General features: G+C 41.5%; 1 protein-coding gene across 3 annotated transcripts in view; it reads right to left on the bottom strand.

The window, feature by feature from the left end:
* Window positions 1-28: 28 nt before the first annotated feature.
* Window positions 29-22,357, bottom strand: part of usp2a (ubiquitin specific peptidase 2a) — a 40,184-nt gene continuing 17,855 nt past the window's right edge. Inside the window, exons 1-12 of one of the 3 annotated variants that reach the window (XM_054793890.1) lie at window positions 19,856-20,315; window positions 11,951-12,001; window positions 11,253-11,376; window positions 9,859-9,970; window positions 8,988-9,098; window positions 7,672-7,736; window positions 7,490-7,593; window positions 5,545-5,622; window positions 5,385-5,463; window positions 3,745-3,849; window positions 3,481-3,601; window positions 44-1,808 (exon numbers count right to left, since the gene is read on the bottom strand). In XM_054793890.1, the coding sequence (XP_054649865.1) occupies window positions 1,724-1,808; window positions 3,481-3,601; window positions 3,745-3,849; window positions 5,385-5,463; window positions 5,545-5,622; window positions 7,490-7,593; window positions 7,672-7,736; window positions 8,988-9,098; window positions 9,859-9,970; window positions 11,253-11,376; window positions 11,951-12,001; window positions 19,856-20,014 (1,194 nt within the window). In that variant the 5' untranslated portion in view covers window positions 20,015-20,315 and the 3' untranslated portion in view covers window positions 44-1,723. Of the gene's footprint in view, window positions 1,809-3,480; window positions 3,602-3,744; window positions 3,850-5,384; window positions 5,464-5,544; window positions 5,626-7,489; window positions 7,594-7,671; window positions 7,737-8,987; window positions 9,099-9,858; window positions 9,971-11,252; window positions 11,377-11,950; window positions 12,002-19,855; window positions 20,316-22,357 lie in introns of those variants that run through there. The other 2 variants (XM_054793889.1, XM_054793888.1) reach the window with 2 other exon arrangements.

The following is a 22,357-nucleotide window of genomic DNA, read 5'->3' as shown; positions in this document are numbered from 1 at the left end:
ATTCGTGTGTAAGTGCAAATTTATTGTTAAGACTCAAAACTGACAAAAAATGGCCTGTTCTGAATCAAAGAAATCAGGTAGTATTCCCAAACCACTACAATTCCATATTTAAGTTGTGTATATATTCATGTCGTTAGTCGCTGTATAGCAGGGATGTCCAAAGTCCAGCCTGGGTGCCATTTTGGGCCCAGAATTAATTTTTAATCTTCCTTGGCATGTTCATAAAAACAAAAGTACTATTAATATGAGATATTACAGTACATTTAATGTACAATATGCCACTGCAGCCTTCATTTTTTATGACTCGTATTTCATTTGTATGATTTGAGTTGATTAACAGCAAAATTGAATGTTATAATGCAAAACTTCGAATAAATAGAAGCAACGCATTTTCTGTGGCCTTTTATTCACATATATTCATAGATATCGAATCATGTTTGACTGCCTCTGTTAAAAAGTGACTCGTTACAATATCCTTTAAGCATAAATATCTCTTTTCTTCCTTGAAACTCGGTACAGAAGTCAAACGAAAACAGTTATGGGTCAGCTTCAGCACCATTGAATAGTACATTCTCTATATTGCATCAGGATATAAAAATATACAGATCATGTTTTTTTTGTGTGTGTCTTCTTTAAAACATTCTTTCCTTGTTGTTCAATGGCATGAAACGAGAGGAAGACCTCCTAATGACCGATGAGGACCTAACTATGATGGATATTCATGAATAATAATAGATGAAAACTGTCAATCATTCACAGCACATTGCAAACATCAGCAGCAGCCACATGTGGGGAAGAGTAGCTTCATTAGACGTACAACAGTGCCGCTGTGCCATGTTTAGCGACATGAGCTGTGTCTCAATTTGCACACTTCCGTACTTACACTCAGCATTTTCAGTGCGTAAGTGCGCTCACACTGAGAAGTACAAGAAAATGCAGTGTGGCATCAGTGCCCGGATGGCGCATGTACAGCCCTCAATCGCGCCAAAGGGGAGGGGCTAACTCCAGTGGTTGCAATTCACAATTGAAAAGGAGAGAAGGATCGTCATTTCCAACAGTAATCGAATTGGGACCGTCAAAATGGGTGCGTACGCAGTGTACCTAATATACTTCCTGAAGCGTACTGACGGAAGTATTCCATTTGAGACACAGCTGGAGTGTTACGGTGCAGTGCATGCAGGTCTTGTAACCACAACCAAGTTTAAAAAAAAAAAAAAAGCCACACACGAGCGCACTTTAGCTGATGATCATGACGATGTGCTAACCCCAAAAAACAAAAATACTGGAAAGCAGAAATGACACAAAAAACCTGTGAGTCGAATGCTTTGAGGCAACCAAGAAAAAGTGAAGGCGCAGTCAGGAGTTGGGCTTGTGGTGCATAGATTTAGGAGATGCAGGTGGACTCATGGGTTCCTCAGGTGAATGGGATTATTGCCCTGTGTCCAGCTAACACGCGCGCACACACACACACACACACACACACACACACACACACACACACACATCTACCCTGGATGAGAAAGACAGACGACAAGGGAGAAAGAAAGCAGGGCTGGTGATCGAAGTTCTTGCGTGCCCCTTTCTCGTGTTCTCTGCTGACACAGGCAGCCTCCATCCTGGTTGAGGAGCCTCGGTGCGTGCGTTGTAACGCTCCTTTTCCATTGCACCATCCATCAAGGGTGGTGCTGCGGCCCCTCTTGCCCCACACCCACCCCCCCAGGCTTCACATGCGGGAGGAAGAGTTCAGCTCGTAGAACAACACGTAGCCGTCGCTGCTGCGCACTTGGCTGGAGGACATTGGCGTTACTCTGGAGAGAGACAGAAAGAGCGAGGCATCACCGTTTATTTCGGTGCGCAGGACATGTGACCATGTGAGACAAGCTATATTTAAACGTCTATCCATTTCATTTACTTCAGCGATTACTGATGCTGTCTGATGTGCTTTTGTTCCGTTGAAGAACATCACATGTTTACATTTGCGCAGTTCAACATGTCCGAACTTTCGGACGACAAAAACGACCACCTGTTGATGCTGTGAAAGTTTATTATTTTTGCCAAGCTTCCCTGTAGTAGGTGGGCGGATCGATCCACATAGCGATATTATTGATACCAATTGTTGGACCAGTGTCGAATCAGTTGATGAGATGGACATTTTTCAGTTCTCTTTTATGTCTATTTGGACAAATAGCCGTGTTTATTTGTTGTGTTGTTGATATTGTTCTACTGAACTTGATCACGTCTCTGCTGTCATAGAAGTTATCTGGTTTCCAAATGGCAGGTCCAGCCTTTATTTCCATACTACCAGTAACTATACAGAAGGTCCCGCACATTTGTGATTCAAGAGTGACGTCCACGAAAATGTGCAGATTTTTGGTAGAAAAATATATATATAAATAAAAAATTCTACCAAAATGGACAATTTTCAAAACAACCTATTTTCAGAAAAAAAAAGTAAAAATAATAAAAACAAAATGTTTTTGGTCTATTTTCAGTTAAACATTTTTTTTATGTTTTAAATTTTCATTTTTCTCCTTTGAAAATAGGCTGCTTGTGCTTTGCTTTTGCTGTTTTTTTAAATTTTATTAAAAAAAGTTTTTTTTTTTAACAAAAATCAGTCAATTTTCAGGGATGTCAATGCTGAAAAAATGTCAAATGTTTTAACCAAAATGGCCTATTTTCAGAGAAAACAATTAAAATGTAAGACATAAAAATACACTTTCTATGTTTCTCATTTTAAGTTACATTGTTTTCCTCTGACAATAGGTTATTAATATGAAAACCCTAAAAATCTAAATGTTTTTAGTTCATATTTTGTTTCAATGAAAATAGGCCATTTTGAAAATTGGTTGCTTTTGTAAAAACTTTTTTTTACGCAATTCAGCAATGAGACAAAAAAAATCAATCAATCAATGAAAAACAATATTTTTTTGTCTGAAAATACGCCATTTTGAATAAGCCATTGCCTATTTTCAAAATGCCCCATTTTCAGAGAAAAAAATTATTAAAACATAAAAATAAAAAACATGATTTTAATGTTTTTCTCAGAAAATAGGCTTGTTTTGGTAAAAAAAAAAAAAAAAAATTCAGTATTGATTGATTAATTCACATATTTTTCTTTAAAAAGTTGTTATTACAAAAAGGCCTACTTTCAGAGAAAGGTAAAAAGAAAAAAACACCGTTTTTAAAAACAAATTTAATCAAATTGTTCATTAAAAAAATATATTTTTTAAATAGCCCATTTTGGTAAAAACTTACCGTATATAATATATACTGTACATACATATAATAGTGGTCAAATGTACAGCATGCATGTCCCACTGCCCACAAAGCCCACAAAGTCTCCAAGAAGTCACGAAATAAGCACCCCTTGTTCACACCCAAGCTAAGGTGCACCAAAAGGGAAAATATCTGACAGAAAAATCACCATTGGACACAAAGAGAAGTGTTCTCGCCACCAGAGTGATCACAGTTGAAAGGTACCTGGAGTCATTGAACGTGTACCACTCCCCGGATGTGGGGTTGCGACAGTAGGCTGTGTAATGACCCCCCATGGTGGTGCCTGAGTGGTTGGACACTGCATACAGGTTGTAAACTGCATTGACTGAAACATCACAGAAAAGAACAAGTGTTTTGGTCGCCATCAGACGTGCGCTGGAAAAAGCTTAAAAATCTACTGATTAATGCAGAAATGGTCATGCTCAGTCTATAGAACACCTTATTTACAGCTCATGTTGGAAAACTTACTGCTGTTGTCGGACGCAAACTCCTGCAAGTCTAGATCCTTCATCGGGAAATTCACAAAGGTGGACAGCTTGCTGGTTCTTCTTGCTTCTGAAAAGCGTTTGAGGTCTGCACAGGAGGGAGAAGTCAAGGAGCATCTTTTCTGTCAGCACTGATGCCGTGTGCATTTGAGGAAAGTGTGCTTGGCATATACTGTACAGTACAACTCAGGGTATTTATAGGCTTCCATTGACATTTCTTTCCTTGGCTGGTGTGAATGAAGTGTGAACAATATTGCATAATCGGACAATTAGATGACGACAATGCTAAATATTGCATAATCGTACAATTTGAAGATGGCGGCGATGCAAAATATTGCATAATTGTACAACTGGAAGACGACGGCAATGCAAGATATTACATAATCGTACAATTAGACGACGGCAATGTAAAATATTGCATAATTATACAATTGGAAGACGACAGCAATGCAAAATATTACATAAGCGTACAATTAGACGACGGCCATGCAACATATTACATAATTATACAATTAGGAGGCAAAATATTGCATAACTACAAAATAGAATAGACTTACATGTGATTACCATTGCATATTATACAAAAGTAGGTAGCAACTGTGGCAGGAAATAGAAAGTTTTTTTCTTGTTGCCAAATTATGAATGAGAAAACTTTGACTATGTTGAGGTAGGTGCTTGTACTACTGTACTGCTTGTACTGTACTGCTGTACTACTAACAGCTTGTATGTAGAGTACAGGCCCAAAGTCTGGACACTCATTCAATGCATTTTCTTGAATTTCATGACTGTTTACATTGTAGCTTCTCCAAACTATGAATGAACACGTGGAATTATGTACTTAACAAAACAGCGTGAAATAACAATTTTTTTGATAGCGCCGCAAACCCTCGGTGTTCTCTCAGTGAGCTTCATGAGGTAGTCACCTGAAATGGTTTTCACTTCACAGGTGTGCCTTGTCAGGGTTACTTAGTGCAATGTCTTGCCTTATTAATGGGGTGGGGCCCATGGGGTTATGTTGTGTGTGTCCAAACGTTTGGCCTGTACTGTAACGCTTTATCCGGACATCCACTATCTATTTTGCTTATCCTGTTCAGGGTAAAGGACAATTTGCAGTCTTGAGTGTGGCAAGAAGCCATAGAGAGCTTCTGCAAGTAAACTGCATCCACAACAGTGTTGCAGCGGTGCTTTTTTAGGCTGTATCCCTTGACAGTACATTCAATTCGTCATGTTTCATATAAACAGTCAGTATGTTTCAGATTTTTTGTTTTAGCTGATACTTTGTGTAGTCCCTTGTTATATTATCCCAGCCAGTTCCACAAGGGTGGGCGGATCGACCCAAATGCGGATAGTACTGATTCCAGCGGTAGTATGGGTTCGCACAAAAGCCCACACTGACACCGAGAGGACATGTACTGCCTGAAGATGCCTCAGCCAGATGTATTGGGTTACTACCTATTGGCAAGTGCAATTTATAGATTTTTAACTTGTGAATGATTGAGTAAAACAGATTCCAAGACTGAGAGCTTGCCAAAATGTTTAGGGCTACACCAGGCGGTAATAATCGGCATTTGGCGGTTGTCACTCCTCAAGCGCCAAAATGAAGCACATGAGCAGAAAGGATACGGAGAACTAAGATCTTGGGGAACTTCTGTATTGTGAACTTCTTGGTGCATCTTCTCCTTGCTTTGCACTTGTAGCACGTCTACAGAAAAAAGAAAACAATCCCACTGAGTACTGCAGTACACGCTACATATGCTCACGCTAAAAATGTACTGAAACTTACTGGCTTCTCATCCCCGTCAAGGACATCTTCTTTGGTGAAGAGCCGCATGCAGTCCATAAGGCTCACCTCACCGTAGCCCTTCTGAGCGCAAACACAGATGCATTCACATTAGCACACGCACAGCACAGCACTTATACAGTGGGACCCGTTTAAGTTGACATCAACATAAGCCGTTGAAAATAGCTTCGCCCATGCTTTCGTACATGCGCAAGTCTTTCTTCCCATGGATAACAATCTAAGACATTTGCTTGGGTGTTTTTTGTGAGGGGGGACTGGAACACCAATATAATTGGAATCTTCAAGATTAAACGCACTTAACGCATAAAATAATCATAATTACTTATTTGTTCATATAATGCACACAGAGCAGTAAACAAATTCAAACAACGCCAGAGGCGTTCAGGCGCACTCGTAATTCTGACAGTTAGGCGATAATTGTTTTTCATTTTTATTGACATACACCTGTGACAATCAGTGTACCCCTAGGGGTACACGTACCCCACTTTGGGAACCTAGGCAGCAGCTTATCGAGGGGGTTACGTTACGAGACCATCCGCACATGGCGAAAATCCAGAGTACGGCCATAAAAATGTCTATTTTTGACAAACAGCGAGCTCCCCCTGCCCCTGAACACCTTCCTGCTAATTTGATGTTAACATCCTCCTCCGATTTCGGATCAACATTTGCAAAAAAAGTGACTGTTGTAATTTTAGATTCAGCTGCAGAACCCTTCTTCTCTCCTCAATATGCCTCATAGACTCATTAAACACATACAGTATAACGTATAAGATGTATAGATACTCACCACTGTGATAATGTAAGATGATCCATGAACAGATGGTATCAGTGTCTAAGTTATATGTAAGTTTCACCTTTGTGTCACACAACAACTATGGGGCGTTCAACATGATCAGTGAGGCACAAACACATAAGCATATCACATTTGGAGGATTTGGAATAGTGGTAGATATATTCTGTACATTTGACCTGTATTATGACGTATTTATAAATTATTATTAATTTACAATGAATGAGTTTTTGGCGGAAAAAAAGGCCAACTTATGGGAAAAAAAATTCAAACCAAAAATATGCAAATCTGTGAGTCCACTGTATTGTCACTTTTATTTTAGAAGCATACTGAGAACCACTGAACAGGAAGTCACTCTGTGGAAGTAGACAGTACCACTGCATGGTTCGAACATCCAGCCCTCACTATATTGGCATTTTCTAAAATTAATAAATAAATCACCGCTGTTTCATGGTTGACTACAGCCTATTATTAGTCAAAAATATGCATTTTAAGCAAATTTGATGTATTCTTAGTCTAAATGAACCATTTTCAAGCATAAAAATGTCTAAAAGAACTAAAATACAAACGCTGTTTAAAGAAATCAAAGGACGTTGATGAACTGTAGTCTACACTGGCCACTAGGTGTCACTAGTAACACACGCACCAGACTTGATTGCTGTCCCGATCCACATTTTTTGGCATCCCATCCGATCTGATTTTTTAAAAGTCTTGCCCATTCGATCCGATCTGATCCGGTAACGATTATTTTTGTTTGTTTGTTGTTTTTTGAATAATAACAAGCTTTTGTTACATGAATTTGTGGAATTGAATATGGTTATGAAAATAGCTCTTTATTGCATTAAAAATAATGCAACCCCAGTATTGCTGAGTTTACTTTTTTTATTCCACAGCATTACTCTTCCAAACCAAACAATCTGTAATAATGACCGATGGTGTATTGTTCTAGCTCTCTTATGATGTCATCCCAATGAACAAGTGTTACATTTTACAAAGCTGATCGTCATTATAGGTGACAATGTCAGCATGTTGTCAGATTCTGGTCAAAGCATCATTGGTCACTGAATTGACTGACATGAACAACCTTGCAAGTATAGCGTAGGAGTGTCAACGTTCTGTATATTGGGTGTCCCGTACCTTGGCAATAGGCAAAGACAGATCCCAGAAAGGGTCGAAGACAGTCGAGCAGAAACCACAGTGGCTGCAGGTCAGCGAGCTCTTGAGCTGCCCGACAAACAAGTCTGAAAGGCAAGGTTTTTGACACCTCAGCTCCAACGGCAGGCCGGATACTAAAAACTAAAAATGAATGTTCTACTCACCAACAATTTTACTGTCTTCCCTCTCCAGGTATTTGCTCCACATCCTCCTCCCTTTCTCCTCATCCCTGATCACAGAGAAGGTAATACACTGTTAACGTGCCCGCCAGTTCATCACGATGCAGCTCGCAACGAACACTGTGTAAATCCCTTTTTCTTCCCATTCTAGTGTCATGTAGAAGTGATTATTCTGGAGACCGCTCGATGGACAGCAGTGTTTAGCCATAGATGCATAAAAATGCATCCCTTACTGAGGGCTGGGGGAAGCTTACTGAAGGGTTAGTGACGCTTTTTCTGTTCCAAGACACAAAGTTGAAAACTGCCGAGGCTTTCTCGCATTGCTTTGCTGTCCACAATTGGACAGCGTTGATTTGTTTGGACAACAGCAAGGGATTTAGGAAGTTGCGGATTAACATGGCCCCTCAACAAGCAGTTAGATAACATACACTCATATCCAAAAAGAACTGGGGCAACTGATCTGAGAGCTGACACAGGAGGAGCAACGGAGACACATACAGTAGCTTTAAGTTAACACTCAATTTCTATGTGCACATGGGTTGTTCCAAACACACACGAACACAAAGCAATGCCAAAGTTGGTGATATGCATGTTCTAATTCAAGTCCTCAAAGTCGTTCTTAAAAAAAAAATCAGCCTCTTTCCTTTTTAAAATTGTCATATTTGAAAATAAAAACTACTACTTAAACGTAATTTTATGCTCAGATGAAGAAGGAAACGTAGAGCAGACCGCTTCTCTGTTGTAATCATTTAATTAGTAAGTGGATCCCTAACACATTCGCAATTCAGCGGTTACGGGTCTGCAAATTTGAAAATTTTGGTCCAAACAAAATGTGTTTTTGTGTTTGTACTTCTCTTGCAGAAAACACATCTCATTCACCATAATGCAGTAGTAATTTCTAATTGCTGTACAGATCCATGTTTGCCAATACAATTATGATTCCTGATATCCCTTTGTTTTAATATGCAACCGTGCCAAAAGAATATCAGCAAATGGAGCTAGAATAATATCAGCGAACGTAGCCTTCTCCACACATGCAGCACCGGACACACACAACAGCGCTCAGCCTGATGCGTTCACGGCTTCACAGACAGTCGGACAACACAGAACTCTTAACATTGCCCATAACGTCTTTTGTGTAAATGTCTAGGTGGTTTGTGTGGGCTCATGAACGCATCATGCTACGGAGTTAATTTAAATTACTTCAATTTAAATGATCTGATATGAGTACATAAGATGTTGACACGTTGACACACATAAGCAAGATTGACATTACAAACACAAACAACATCAACACTTACGATAGGTGATCAAAGTCTTCGACAGTGCCTCTTGGCCTGACTGTGACTCTGTTGACCTCATTGTGCAGACCGTCCAGGAGAAAGCGCAGAAACTCTTGAGCATCTTGCTGGCTGGAGGACACAGACATCGCCATGTCGGACCTCTAGTCACTTGGGTAAGTGCGGGTACAGTGGAACCCAACATACTCAAAAATAGCCATTGCTTGCAATTTTGTCATAGACATATGGCGAATGGGCGAGAAAGGATTTTTGAACCGATAGCAGTTTGTTGAAATCCTTTGCAGGTTAATCGTGCCATGCTTTGAACTACACAGTAGTTATGTTGCTGTTGTCGTTTGACGCTACTTAGGGATAAGGATGATTATGATAATGGGGCGTGGTCGGGGGAGGGGAGGGCATTGAGTGGCAGGAGGTACTTTCACTATTAGTGCAGACCTGCCAACATGTATGAATTTTTAATACACAATCCCTTGAAGATAAAATATTATGGAGAGCCTAATAATTGTTTATTTATCTGTACTGACTGAACTGAACTACAGATGGAAGCGTACCAGCTGTCAATAATATTTCAAGTCATAAGTGGCGGAAAAAAATGTGTCCCCCCTGGGTGGGCATGACAGAAAATAATTGAGAGCTACTAACTTAAACTGACCCAGTTTTCATATCAGTGACCAGTTCAGGTCTCAAATTTTATGTTGACAAAAGCAGTTGACCATGTACTGTATGTCGACATAAGCAGCCACTTTTTAGTAGTAAGAAGACGGTGGACCAGGACTTGAGGAGTTGGTCGACATACATGGCTTGTGGGGCAGACTTAAGCAGGTTCCACTGTACCAGGCAATCCATCATAAAAGGTGAAAAAACTGCTTACTTGTATCCTACAAATCTAGGAGCATATCTCTGGATCTGAGTTTTGAATTCGGACGGACTGACTGCTTCACTGCTGGTTGACGACCACATGGTTTGTATCAGCTTGGCAAATTCTAGCAACAAAGACAGAAACATAACATTTATTCCGCAGTCAAACAGGCATCATATTTTGCAGAACAAGTACAGTATTTCCCGGACTTCAAGTCAATCCGGACTATAGAGTGGAAAAAAAAGAGGAAAAAAACATATTAGTTCCATTTAGCAGTGTTTAAGATAAAGTTACCATCAGAGCAAGCTTTTTAAAAAAAAACTTATAGGTGTGTCATGGCGCCGTTCCGAACATATAAATTCACCAGAGAAGACGACAAAGCCAGAGGGAAGGGCCAATGTTTACACCAACAAAGAGACAAACTAAAGCTGCAGAAGCTGAAATAAGTCACATTTTTTAAAGTATACGTTACAATCCAATCTTACCTGCTTAATAAATGTCACAATGTTCTCAAATAAGACACTTTTAATACGTGACACGCTACATTCCCTCTAAGCTGCGCCCGTGCGCAATCGCGCACTGCTCTCGGGTTCTCTGCATGCGCGCTGCAAATCTATGCAGCGCACAAAATACAATCCTACTTGAACTGTAAATGAAATAAACACATAACAATTTATTCTGTACCATTTTGCGATGCAACTCAGTGAGTGACAGGGAACAAATGGGGGTAACATATAACACAACGATGAACACTGTCTAGACCTGTTTTGGACAGGTGCGCTACTTCAGTGCTTCAGTGTGCACGTCCGATGCCGCTCACAGAGGTCCAAGGAATGCTCAGGTCGTTTTTGTGTATGCTCAGATACTTGAAAACTTAGGGGGAACATTGGTGACACGACGCCAGAAACTTAATTTTTGCAGTCAGAAATGAATTAAAATAGACTGAAAATCATACATGTGTATTTAGTTAGTTAGTGGCTAACACAGCAGCTACAATCTCCAAGATAGACATAATTAGTGTCCTAATTAAACAACAGTGCTGTCTAAAATACCACATTTGTCAAGTTAATTTGTCAGTTGCATTACAGACACAGTCTCCAACAAAGTATTCCATAACAAAAAGCGTCCAGTATGCTCTGTATCATTCAATTTGTGTGCCCGACTGTGTCACAAGCTCAACTCGATGAATTATTGCGGCCACTAGGTGCCGGCAAAAAAACAACCACCACTCCATTTGAATTTGAAGGCAGCGCATGCTAAATGATAGACACATTTTGATACATAAGACGCAGGGCCAGCCATAGTATGACATATACTCCGGAAAATACGGTACAAATCTCAAGATACAGTACATATCTCAAGGTTAAAAGGAAAAAGAGGGGCGCATGTCCGCCGCTGTCTCTCACCTTCCATGAGGGCTGTGTTGGTGCGGCTGTTGTTATTAAGGTCTCTTCGGTGCGAGTTGTGCAGGCAGTAGTCTCGCAGGTTGTGTGTGTTGCTGAGACATTGCAGGATACTGTTCATGAAACACTGCAAAAACACAACAAACAGTAGAACAGTCCCACTGGATGAAGACTTGCACTTCGACCATTAACCTCCACTGAAGAGGTTACGTTTTCACCACTGCTGAATATGTGACAAAAAATGATTGATTCTCAATTCTGATTTAAGGGCAACAAGGCTATATTTGTATGTCAATAATAATCGATAGTAAGGGTGTAATGAGGCGTAATTTGGTTCATTTTGGGCACAGGAAGGGAACAAAATATGCAAAACATAAAACTGTTCAAATCTGTTAAGCATGTTCAAAATAAAGGCAATGTAATGAGATCCAAATAAAACTGTGACCCCAGTTCAACACGCAAAAAACACCTATGACCATGAATCCATTGTATCTGACTGGTGAACCCCCCTTAGTCCACACTACAAGCTCAAAACATGCTGATCCATACACACTGACAGCAACACACATGCGGCATTTATTTGTCTCAGTAGGTTGATATCATACAAGACGATAACTGCAACTCTTTTACATCGTCTCCATTCACTATAAATTACATTTTTCATGGGACAGATACCAAAGTTGTGTGAGAGCTGTACTCACAGTGTTTCCGAGGTTTTTCAGTCCCACCAGTCCCTGTGCACTCTTTGAGTTCTGGAAGGAAAATGCACAGCATTTAGATCAAGCACAGTAACATAACATGTTAAGATTACATTATAGAACATAACATCATCATGACATCATAACCTATCATCGTAAACAGAAGTGCTCACAATGTCCGATATTGTCCAGCACTTCAATACTGATGTCTGTATTAACCGATGCCGATATAGGAAGCAGCTCTTCCCTCAAATGAATGTCAGGTCACATGTCATGTAATGAATGAACACATTATGCTTCTTTTACTGTGATGCCACTGGATGTATTTCACAAATAACCACTGTTTGTGCAAAATAAGACAAATACGGCAATATGCAATACAAGTTATAGAAAAAGTGACATTTAATTTAAACATCTTATCTCAACAAAATCGTCATTGAAAAAATCACGACCAATATGTTCTCCCATTATCTTTTTTTTTTTTTTTTTTTTTTGTTTGTTTTTTTTTTTTTTTACCCCTGTCCTGTCCAGCCTTTAAAGCAGATAGAATTGTATACCTAAATGCCGTCAAGTGCTCAACAGATTTACTCTGCCAGAGAGAAGTGTGATATACACTTCCCCTGTCATACAAAATTTATTCGACCTTGATGCTTGTTATAAAGCAAATTTGGAGCGACCGGACCGGAGCAGGAGGGGACAGAGAAGAAGAGAAAAGGAAACGGGGGGGGGGGCGAGAGGGGACAAAAACAAAAAAAAGAGAGACAAGAGACAAGGACAACAGCAGCAACAACAGCTCACGGAGCCCGGCCCGCCCCGGGCCAACCCCCGCCCGACCCCCGACACAGGGCCGCCCCGCCAAGGGATGCAGGCCAGAGGCGCCAGGGAGGGACAGAGAAGCAAGCACCGCACGACCGGGCCCGCGAGAGGAGCGGCCCCCCGCCCGGCGCCCAAGCAGATGCCCCCGCCCGCCCCGCCCCCCGCCACGCCGCAGACCGGCCACCGCCCCACCCCCCGCCCATCCACCAACACGCCAAGGGGGAAACCCCGGAGGGAGGGAGACAACCGCCGGCCCGGAAGCAAGGACCAGCCTGACACCAGCAGGCAGCAGGGACCGCCCGCCAGCCCCCCGCCAGCCCGACCCCCAAGCCCCCGGCCAAAGCCACCCCCCGACCGCCCCACCCCGGAGCAAGCATCCCCCCGCCGATCCCGGGAAGCACCACGCAGATGGACACCACGCCGCCCGCCCCCACGCGCAACCCGCCCACGGCCCCCACACGCCCCACCCACCGAGCCACAGCGGCCCCGTCCCTGAGGGGAGAAAGCAAGGGATCCCCCCCACCCCAGCACCACGCACCCCCCACCCCGAGCCCAAACCGCACATCCGCGACCCCCACCTCCGCGCCCCCCGTCACCCGGGGGACAGCCACAGGCGCCGGAGGATAACAGGCAGCTCCCACCTATCACACATACACCACACACATAAATCAGTGAAATAAAATCAAATAAAATAATTAAAAAAAAATAAAATAAAAATAAATAAATAAAAAGGGGCAACCCAAACCACCCTCCCACCCAGGGGAGATGGCTCCGCGGGGGCAGCTGGGCTCAGGCACCTGCGCCCCCACCAGGGGGAGAGGCCGGCCCCACGCGGCAGCCGAGCAGGAGGGCCCAGGGCAGTCCCCGCCCCACCATAGTACCCCATGTTTTCCCATTATCAACAAGTAAGACAGGTTAGTCTTAATAAATTCATAAATAAGAAACCAATTAAATAATGCTGGTAACTACACAATTTGGAAAGCTGCACATTTCTATGTGGCACAAACATCTGAGCCTGAGCCATTGTTCCTGAGGTGTGATATCAGAATAGAAGTGTTAAAGGAAGACACGTTACTCACCCCTCGCAATGCTTTACAATCATAACATAACATAACATAACATAACATAACATAACAATCATGATTGGCACGCCTTCACCGCTTTGCCACTGTAGAAACTTTTGTAATTACTTGGGATTTGGAAAAAGGTTGCAGCGTCTACACCTAAATCTGGATAAAAAGAGCCCATGGGGAAGAAGAAACTTAAGCAAGATTATAAGAAGAACAGTCCAACAAGTGGTATGGCCAGCTTGGTGTGCTACAGCAACAAAAGAGTCAAGAGCTTGTTTCTCGAGGACGTGTCCCATGAGTGCAACAAAGGTAAACCACATCAAATATTCACTATCTAGCTTAGTAGTTTAGTTTAGTAGTAAGCTGCACGCCATTTGTTTAGCCAAAACTCGCATCAACCAAGCACTAGTTAAGTGGTCAACAGGCTGACACTAAGACTAAATTAACCGGATGTGCTTGTGTTGTTGATGTGAGCTCATTATTTATTTATTGTGATTTCCAGATGAAATGGAACATACGGACTCGCCTGACCCAAATGAGCTTGTCTGTCTCCGAGAGGATGGTTTTCTGGCTGTCCTGCTCGCTGTGGACATGCTTGAGTAGTAGTACAAGAGTAGGAACAAGCAGATCATCGAGGTGCGGTGCAAACAATAAATCAATAATTGTTTGACAGGGGTAAAGGAGTTTTTGGTCATGGAAAAACTGGAGGAAAAGGAACCAGAGCCAAGAGCGTAGAGGAAGACACCACGGAACTTAAAACGGTCGAGTGCATGCTATGTGTTAATACTGTAGCATCCCAACAAAGATGTAGCTCCTGTAGCTCTCTCATTATTCAAGGTAAAATTGTCTCGCCAGTTTTCACTAATAAGATTTAAACCGCCTGTCAATTGACGCGTCACGATGCGAAGCCAAACAAAATGCAATTACACTTCAACATCCTTTTCCTAAGCACCCTGTGAAAAAGGATTTGAACATGAATGCTAAAGCTGTGATCCCAGCCAGTACCATGACTATTACGACAGCTAATTCCGTTATGCAAATACTGCAGTGATTCTCATACATGAGTGGTTTAATTTGCAGCAGTAATGGGAAGTATGTGGTATGTGTGTGTATGAGGGGTTAAAGTCATATAAACACACGTTAGCTTGGGATGGTGAGCAATGTTTTAGCGAGACTAGAAAAGACAAAATGTTGACTTGTACTCTCACACGAAAGCATTTTGGGCTTTACGATGCCACATGAATCATGTTAGTAACACAAAATGCACGGTCATCGAAGATTGCAATGTATCTCACAATACAGCGGAACCCGTTTGCGCCAATGCCCCTCTGATTGATGTTGACATAGGCGGCTATCGACATAACAGAAATCGAAAACTACCCAATGCTTGCACATGTACTTGTGACTTTGGCCAGAGACATAAGGAGATATGGCGATGCTAAAGGATTTTTTAAACCTATAGTTCGTTGGCATAATTTTCCTCCATTGGTGCATTTTTTGTATTTTTATTTTGTTTGTATTTGCATTTTGCAAGTTGCTGTGGCAGACGCCAGCTTTTATTTTTCAGCACTGAACAGGAAGTCATTGTGCGTATATTTTAATTCTGTGTAACTAGACAGTAGTTATGTTGCTGTTGTCGTTTAACACTGCTTAGAGGTAATGATGAAGTTGACAATAGCCAACATAAAGAGACATTTTTTTATACAAATGACCCTTTTGGGTCGAAATCTTAAGCGAACACTTTTTAGGAGTAACAACGCAGTTGACTTAGACGGGATGTTTTACCAATTTTTTATAGACGTTAATAGAAATTATGTCGACAAAAGCGGTGGACCATGAACATAAGTAGGGCCCATTTAAGCGGGTTCCACTGTAAGAAGAACTTACATAATCTGTAATAACAAATAGCTTGGTGTTATATTGACAATACAACCGACAATTTTTCCTGGTGTGTGCTCTGTTTGCAAGTCTTAGCCTTTAGAGTATACTTCTCGTCAACAGCAGTCGAATGCTTTGGTCCATCTGGTAACGCTGACCACCAACTACTGATTGGCTGGTGAACCAGCATGAGGCAGAGCAACAGAACAGTCTGTTCTGACCTGCCTGTCCGTTTGGCAGAACATCATAAATAATATCTCCCTCTCCCTCTGAGGCTGCTTATGTTGCTACTGTTACGTCCCCACTCCCACGTGAGTAGAGTACTTGCTGTCACTGAATGTGTGTTTGTGTGCAAGAGAGAAAGAGCATGCTGGCAAGAACACGTCACACAGAAAGTGTCATTTTATTTTTGCCCTCCACACACAAGGAATGAATCAGAGTCATTAGAGTTTGTTGTGCCAGCGTGCAGTGATGAGGACTTGCGGCTCAACTCACTGGCTAATAAACACACACACACACATACACACTGGGAGGCTAATGATTACTGTAGGAGGAAATAAATATTAGATCCCCTGCTGATTTTGTAAAAGACATAAACAGCCCAGAATTGTTATAGGAGGTTCATTGTAGCAGAGAGAGAATATCAACAAAAAATCCAAAATAAAACATTAAATATTGGTGATTTTGTGTGAAATAAGTACTGTATTTGATCAGCAACCAGCTGATGATGATGATGATCAGCCCTTTACCATTGTCGAAGGTACTGGCTTTTGTTGGGTTGTAAATCCCTTGGAGCCACGGTTTGTACTTCTGAGGTGCCGACATTTTTTAATGTTTTGTTAATAGTGGTTAGGACAAATTTACAGGTACAGTTTGCCAAATCCAACTTTGAGTCATTCTTACCCCCTGGTGTGCGCAAATTAGTTAAATGTAAATGTAAAAAAAATAACAGATATAAAAAGTTAGCATTATCGGTATCAGTCTTGAGAGGCAGGAAGTTATGGGCATCGGCTTGAAAAAAATATATATCATGCATCCCTAGTTGATGTACTGTCACTCTGTTAAAAGAAATCTGCCATAAAAATTCTGGACCGTCTTTGCAAGGGAGTAAAATTACAAAATCAGCACGGCATCACATAATTATTTCCCCCACTGCACTGTAAGATCCTCTTACTGAGAAGAATGGCTCCCTTTCTGAGAAACAAATACCAGCCTCTGATCCGAAGAGCTGGCCCCTTGGTTGCATTCAAAGACTAAGAAAGCACTCCTTCCTTACTTGCACAAGAATTCAATACTGTTTGGTGTGCTCAAGTTAGTGTGAGCATGAAGAAATGCACTGGCTTCTTACGTAACACCACTGCTCCTATTCTTCCCATGTGCATGAACCATTTACCAGCAGTGGTTGAAAAGGTAACAGCTATCTTAACAAGCCTGTGTTCACGTTGCTCTGCAGCCTGAATGCATTTGTGACATACACTATGTGCAATCCAGGGTGCAGTTAGTAACATAAAATACCACAAGGAAAAGTGCAGTTTTCTGGTTGGCTGGCTCATGTTGTATTCTCACTGATTGGGCAAGTGTGTCGGCAGTGTTATGTTAGATATGCAGACCATTGCGGCTGGTATGCCGCAAGCTTGCTGCACATGGCCAGAGATAAACATACACACCCTTATGTGGGTGCATGCACATGTCCCAGATTGACAAGCTCAAACACACACACACAGAGGGAGGACAGAGCACGTTCCCTTGCCACGCTGGTTATGGACATGGGGAGGGAGGAGTGGAGGACGTGGAGGCATATGACGGGACAGGGGGTGGGGGTAGCAGGTGGACAACAAAACATCATCAAGCGTGTCAACCAAGCTGAACGCACTGGCCAGCACCAGAGTCCACTCTAATATGATTTCACGTTACATAACAAGCTGACGCATGGCATTCTCCACGCCGTCACTCGGTAACAAGATGTCCCGTTTGATGACAAACACAGCTTAAAATTAGACATTTAACCAACACTTTGCTAATGTTCACACATTCGGGATGAAGGAGTCTTTCTGTCCTTTGGGGTACAACCTGGTAATTACTGGACTTAACCAAACATTTGTATCTTTTTCTTGATAAATAAGGGAAGTTTTTATGTATGTTCCAATACTTTAAAAGTGGCAAGGTTACGTGATCTGTTAATAGTACCCCATGTCTAATACTGCTGCAGTACAAACCGCCTAAATCTGCCCCGCTTCTGTCGACAACCTGTCTATGTGGACCCACTCATCAAGTCCCAGTCCACCGTGTCCTTTGTTTACATCGACGTACGTGGTTGACTGCTTTTCTCGACATAACATTTATGTCAACATGTTTTGTCGTATTATCAGCTTCATCATTATCGCTAAGCAGCGTGACACGCCAACAGCAACATAACTACTGTCCGGTCACACAGCATTAAAACGTGCACACAGTGACTTCCTGGTCAGCATAAAGTACACTTAAAAATAAAAGTATGGGAGTACGAAGTGGCCGGGGAGAGGAAAATCTGGGCCTCCCTGCTTAGGCTGTTGCCCCCGCAACCCGATCTCGGATAAGTGGTAGAAGATGGATGGATGGATGGATGGAAGTACCGTATTAACCTGGATGCTGCCGCAGCAACTAACAAAACACACCCATTTCATTTTTACATGGACAAAAACTTTGTCATTGTCACTGTAGTGATGGGTCGTTCTCAAACGAAACGGCTCTTTGGAGCTGGCTCTTTGAAGTGGATGACGGGAGCCGGTTCTGTAAAGTGAACGAGCAGCCGTTTTTTCTCGTCTGTTTTTCTGTTGTTTGTCAAAGTGCTGTATGTGTCAACACTGACCAGAAGGGGGTTACACACACAAACAAGCTAGAAAGGTGAGGAAAACGAGCAGCGGGAAACAAAAGCTGAGGCACTTTCAGTTTCTGAATGCCAATCCTCACTAAACACTAACACCACCTGTTACCCAGTTGTTATTTGGCTGCATGTAGTTTTGTTGATGTTGTGTTATTTCACTGTAAATAGTTGGAAATTTATAATACACACAATCAGATTGGACCTTCATGTGTAATTGAAATGGGTGTAAGTTCTTGTGTTTTACCATCTGTTTTAGTTGGAATCTGGAGCCACGTATATATTCGATATTATATTTTTTACATTAGATATGTATTTTACATGCACTCTCATTTTTAAAAATCCTTCAAGCAAAACAAATAGAGCCGTTTGAGAGCTGAAAGAGTCAGCTGTTTTTAGAGAGCCAAGTCAAAAGAAACGGCTCCCTTAAATATATACAAAATTCCCATCACTATGTCATTGACATCCATCACTACAACAACACTGCAGCAGCAGCTCTCTTAGATGGGAGTATAAAATACAAATATACACAAATAGAGGAAAACAAAAAAATCTTTATTACCGCCCATTCTCTTTATGTCTCCGGCGAAAGTCACAAGTAAATGTGCGAGCAAGGGCTACTTTCGCTTACGCTGACAACCACTTATGTCGCCATCAGTCAGCCAGTCCGAGGGGCATCAACATAAACAGGCGCTGATGTAATTTATAATTCCATTTCATTTTTTTGACTTTCTGAAACCACCCCGTCCCCAGTTTTTTTTTGTATACTGAATGTACACATTTTACAGTGATAAATAATATACATGAAGGAATCCATGTCTGGATTTTTGCTCTTGTGCTGCCAAAACAGAAGAAGCAAACAACACAGATAAGAGCGGTATAGTAGAGCAATTGTAGTGCTGCCTGTGCTGGGGATTAAGCATGGTTACATAAGCAGTGACCTGCTAGTATGGGCCTACTGGCAAAGTGGTGTACATGAGCTTAAGAGAGAGGCTTAATAATGACTCACTTTGACATCAACCACACACCATTTTTCAGCAAATACATAACATTGACCGTAATGTAATACATCTGGAATTTTCGAAATCAAAGCCGATGACTTTAGTTTTTGTGGAAATCTCCCACAAACACAATAAGTGGGACTACTTTTTGACATCCCAGTTTCACCGGATTTCATCTTAAAAAGCAGTTATTTACAAAACGTATAAACACACATTGACTGAACGACTTGAATGTTAATAAATTATACGTGACGATCGACGTGATGCAACGACGTCGTCTTACCTTGGCTTGGTTGATGAGGAGCCCCACGAATGTTGACACCAGCACCGAGCCGGACATGCTGCCTTTTCTCCGCATCTCTTGCTTAAGGAAGGGGAACGCGGCTGCCGGTGGCGGCTCCTCCGGAACGGTCACTGTGTATGCCTGTCGCATGCTCGGCATGTCGAGGGAAGGATGAAGCCGACTCACACAAGCCAGTGTTGCCGGACTACGACGTGCTCCTGTCGGCTACCGCGCCGTCTTCTGGTCGATGTGTCGCCACACGCTCTTCATTCATTAAAACATGGACCCCCACTTAAATAATAGCACTTACAGTGTAATTACAACGAGGAGAGTATTTAACGAAGTACTAGAATACAAAAATAATTCGCGACGTCGCCCACTAAATACAACATCTATTAATGGTTCTCTCATTCAGTTTGACAGCTCGCTCGGTCCACCCCTTTAACATCCACTGGAAGCATTTAATAGGGGGTGGGCGGGTCGATCCAAACGTCCATACCAAGAGATGAATCAGTATCGGATCGATACACGTGCCACAGACTCGATATTTTTCAGTTCTTGTTTGTTGAGCTTCACATTATCTGTTGTTTTTTTGTTGCGTTGTACTAGTTATTATATTGTTATATTATTATATCAGTGAATAAGTCCTGAGGTTGCAAAAAGCCCAAGAATTTGAATGAGAGCCAATAGTTATTGTGTACTATTGACTTCAAACAATTTTAGATAACAAGGAATCATTTTATTGTTTTGTTGATATTGTTACAATGGCTTAAATTGCTGTATTTATATACAATATCGTTACATTGTTCACAATTGTATTTTTTCATAAGTTCTCTTCTGTTTTTATTTCTGCCGATATCAGTGTTTTTTGTTTTGTTGTGCATATTGTTACATTGTTGATATTGCTGTACAGTTTAGAAACAATAACTCACCTCAGGGAATAAGGGTGGCAAAAAGCCCAGTAAAAAGTACCTGTATTTACTTGATATCAGATCGATATGGACTACTAGTGGGAGAAACATTTAACTTATAAATATACCTAACACAAAACTTAAACAAACATACTGTATAAGTGAACTCAACTCATAACATCTAAGGGGTTATACGGCGAAGCGAGTTTAGTGGGTTAGCTAGCTCTGTTGAGTTGAAAGCGGGAGACTTGCCTGTTCAGCGAAGCTCGGTCTCGTTTAAAGCAGCTCTATCACCATGGTAACTTAGGCTAAACTCATAACCTGGTCGAGACCAGGTCATGTCCAGGCTTTCATTTTAAAATCAGCTATGAAAGTGCCACTTTTTGACTGTTTAATTCGGAGATGGCGTCACCATTTATTCAGAACCTACGAGGTTCGCCTGGGGACATGGAGGGAAAAAAAATGAAAAAAAGTGCATTCCCTGATGTTATTATCCATCTATAAGCGAGATAGATTTTCAGAGGGAATACGATAGATATGCTCATGCGAGCACCAGGATTAAAATGCAATCTGAAATATTAACAATTAACAATTAGGCCAACATTAGCAAACGTTACAGCAGTCCTTTTGAGTGCGCACGTCAACACTGCCATCGAGCGGTCACAATGAGATACAACAAGAAGACATACTGCAAAGATAAAAAAAAAAAAACGTTTTTGCGACAATTTATTTATTTTTTTTATTGCGACAATTTATTTATTTTTTTTATTGCTAAGTGTTAAAATGTCAAAGTTGTGCAACGTTGAGCGTTGATATATGAAAATAAGTGTTAACTTGCCCATTACATGCTAAGCATTACTCTGTCAGCGGACCTTCCGGCTCTATTGGCAGCGACAGTGTTGCTTTTAGCGGTCATAATCTTTTGGGTACACCTCATAACTCTCCATAATATTTACGTACTAATTTTTTTGCTAAATTCACCGGCTTCATTTTTCTGCGGAAGTAGAATAATATGACGTCAAACGCCCCCCTCTCATGTGAACGCGCACAAAGCCGAAAACCTGACTTGACAAAGTGAGTTGATAACCACCATCGTAGGACCAACTAAGTCTGATTGCTGATATTGGGCTGTCAAGTTGCATCTTGGGTTTGTGGAGCCACTTTCGCCATATACCTTCTAAAACTGTTTTTGTGGACACAAAAGGGCTATTTCTCTCAAAATCTGTCTAAACCTGTGTTACTTCCTCCTTTGCCGAGATAATGCCATTACAGTAAAACAGAAGTGTGGAATCTTGTTTTATTGTGAAATAATCACGCTGTCTAATCAGCATCTTGTTATGCAACAAATTCAAGGTGGAAGAAGGAGAAGTTTATATTACAGTTGACTGTATATACGTAAATGAAATCCCAACATCATTAAATATTCAATGATCTTGGAAAAAAAACATCGGTATCAGTATCGGCAAAACTGTTCCTGCGTTTACTTGGTATCAAATCAACACCAACATTTGCAGTATCGCCCACACCTAGTAAGTCAAGCCTGCCTACAACAGACGTCAGAGCCCGCCTCAACCAAGCCGTTTACGTCAGA

This window comes from Dunckerocampus dactyliophorus, chromosome 12, assembly GCF_027744805.1.
Source record: "Dunckerocampus dactyliophorus isolate RoL2022-P2 chromosome 12, RoL_Ddac_1.1, whole genome shotgun sequence".
NCBI classification, from domain to species: Eukaryota; Metazoa; Chordata; class Actinopteri; order Syngnathiformes; family Syngnathidae; genus Dunckerocampus; species Dunckerocampus dactyliophorus.
Note: the sequence above shows the minus strand (reverse complement) of the source record. Positions and strands in the feature narration are given on the sequence as shown.